This window comes from Chaetura pelagica, unplaced genomic scaffold, assembly GCF_000747805.2.
Source record: "Chaetura pelagica isolate M959 unplaced genomic scaffold, ChaPel_1.0 scaffold1412, whole genome shotgun sequence".
NCBI lineage: Eukaryota > Metazoa > Chordata > Aves > Apodiformes > Apodidae > Chaetura > Chaetura pelagica.
In genome coordinates this window covers 7,669-8,700 of record NW_009952286.1, presented here as the reverse complement: position 1 = coordinate 8,700, position 1,032 = coordinate 7,669, and the positions used below count along the sequence as shown (strand labels likewise).

Below are 1,032 nucleotides of genomic sequence, written 5' to 3'. Positions count from 1 at the left end.
GGGGCTGTGCTGACCAACACCCACCTCTGCTCTTCATCCTCCTCCTCCTCCTCACAGGGTGACCGTGGTGAGACCGGCCCTGCTGGTCCCCCTGGTGCTCCCGGTGCTCCTGGTGCCCCCGGCCCTGTCGGTCCTGCTGGCAAGACTGGAGATCGTGGGGAGACTGTAAGTGATGACCCCCCCCTATCCCACTCAGGGGGTCACCCTGGGCTGGACCCAGTGATGTAGCAAGGACTGATGATCCCACTGACCCACGGCTGGTCAGGGTCCAGCTCCAGACCCAGATCCCACCCCTGGAGTCCCCCCACCCCTCTCCAGGTGACACTGCCCCAAGCTGGTGGCAGCAGATGGTGGTGGATGCTCTAACCTGTCCCCTTCTCTCCTGTCCCAGGGTCCCCAAGGTCCCGCTGGCGCTCCTGGTCCTGCTGGTGCTCGTGGTCCTGCTGTAAGTTGATGTTCTCCTCCATCCTCCTTGGAGCTTCTGTGTCCTCATGGGTGTGGGGGCAGCAATTGGCCTGGACCCCTCTCAACACATCTCCCTCCTCCTCCAGGGTCCACAAGGTCCCCGTGGTGACAAAGGTGAAACTGGTGAACAAGGTGACAGAGGCATGAAGGGCCACAGAGGCTTCTCTGGTCTCCAAGGCCCACCTGGTCCTCCTGTAAGTCTCATGGGGTGATGGTGGCTCTGGGTGTTGCCCCATGTCCTGGAAGCAGAGCAAGATGCTGATGGGGCCTTCTCTTCTTCCTTGCTTTGCACAGGGCTCTCCTGGTGAACAAGGTCCCTCTGGTGCTTCTGGTCCTGCTGGTCCAAGAGTAAGTCCCTGGTGGTTGCCCCACCACCTCTAGTCACAGCTGGAGCATCCTGGGGGGAGCAGGTTTCTCGTGGGGATGTGGGTTGGGGCTGGTGGGACGGTCTGGGCAGGGGTGTCCATGCTCAGCCTCTCTCCTCTCCTCCAGGGTCCTCCTGGCTCTGCTGGTGCTGCTGGCAAGGATGGTCTCAATGGGCTGCCCGGCCCCATCGGTCCTCCCGGC

General features: G+C 62.5%; 1 protein-coding gene across 1 annotated transcript in view; it reads left to right on the top strand.

Annotated features, from left to right (window-relative positions):
- LOC104397794 (collagen alpha-1(I) chain-like) overlaps positions 1 to 1,032 on the top strand; it is a gene marked incomplete at its 5' end in the record, with an annotated part of 12,576 nt that overhangs the window by 9,765 nt on the left and 1,779 nt on the right. Inside the window, 5 exons of the mRNA XM_010007802.1 lie at positions 58 to 165; positions 392 to 445; positions 552 to 659; positions 760 to 813; positions 958 to 1,030. Of these exons, the coding sequence (XP_010006104.1) occupies positions 58 to 165; positions 392 to 445; positions 552 to 659; positions 760 to 813; positions 958 to 1,030 (397 nt within the window). The remainder of the gene's footprint in view (positions 1 to 57; positions 166 to 391; positions 446 to 551; positions 660 to 759; positions 814 to 957; positions 1,031 to 1,032) is intronic.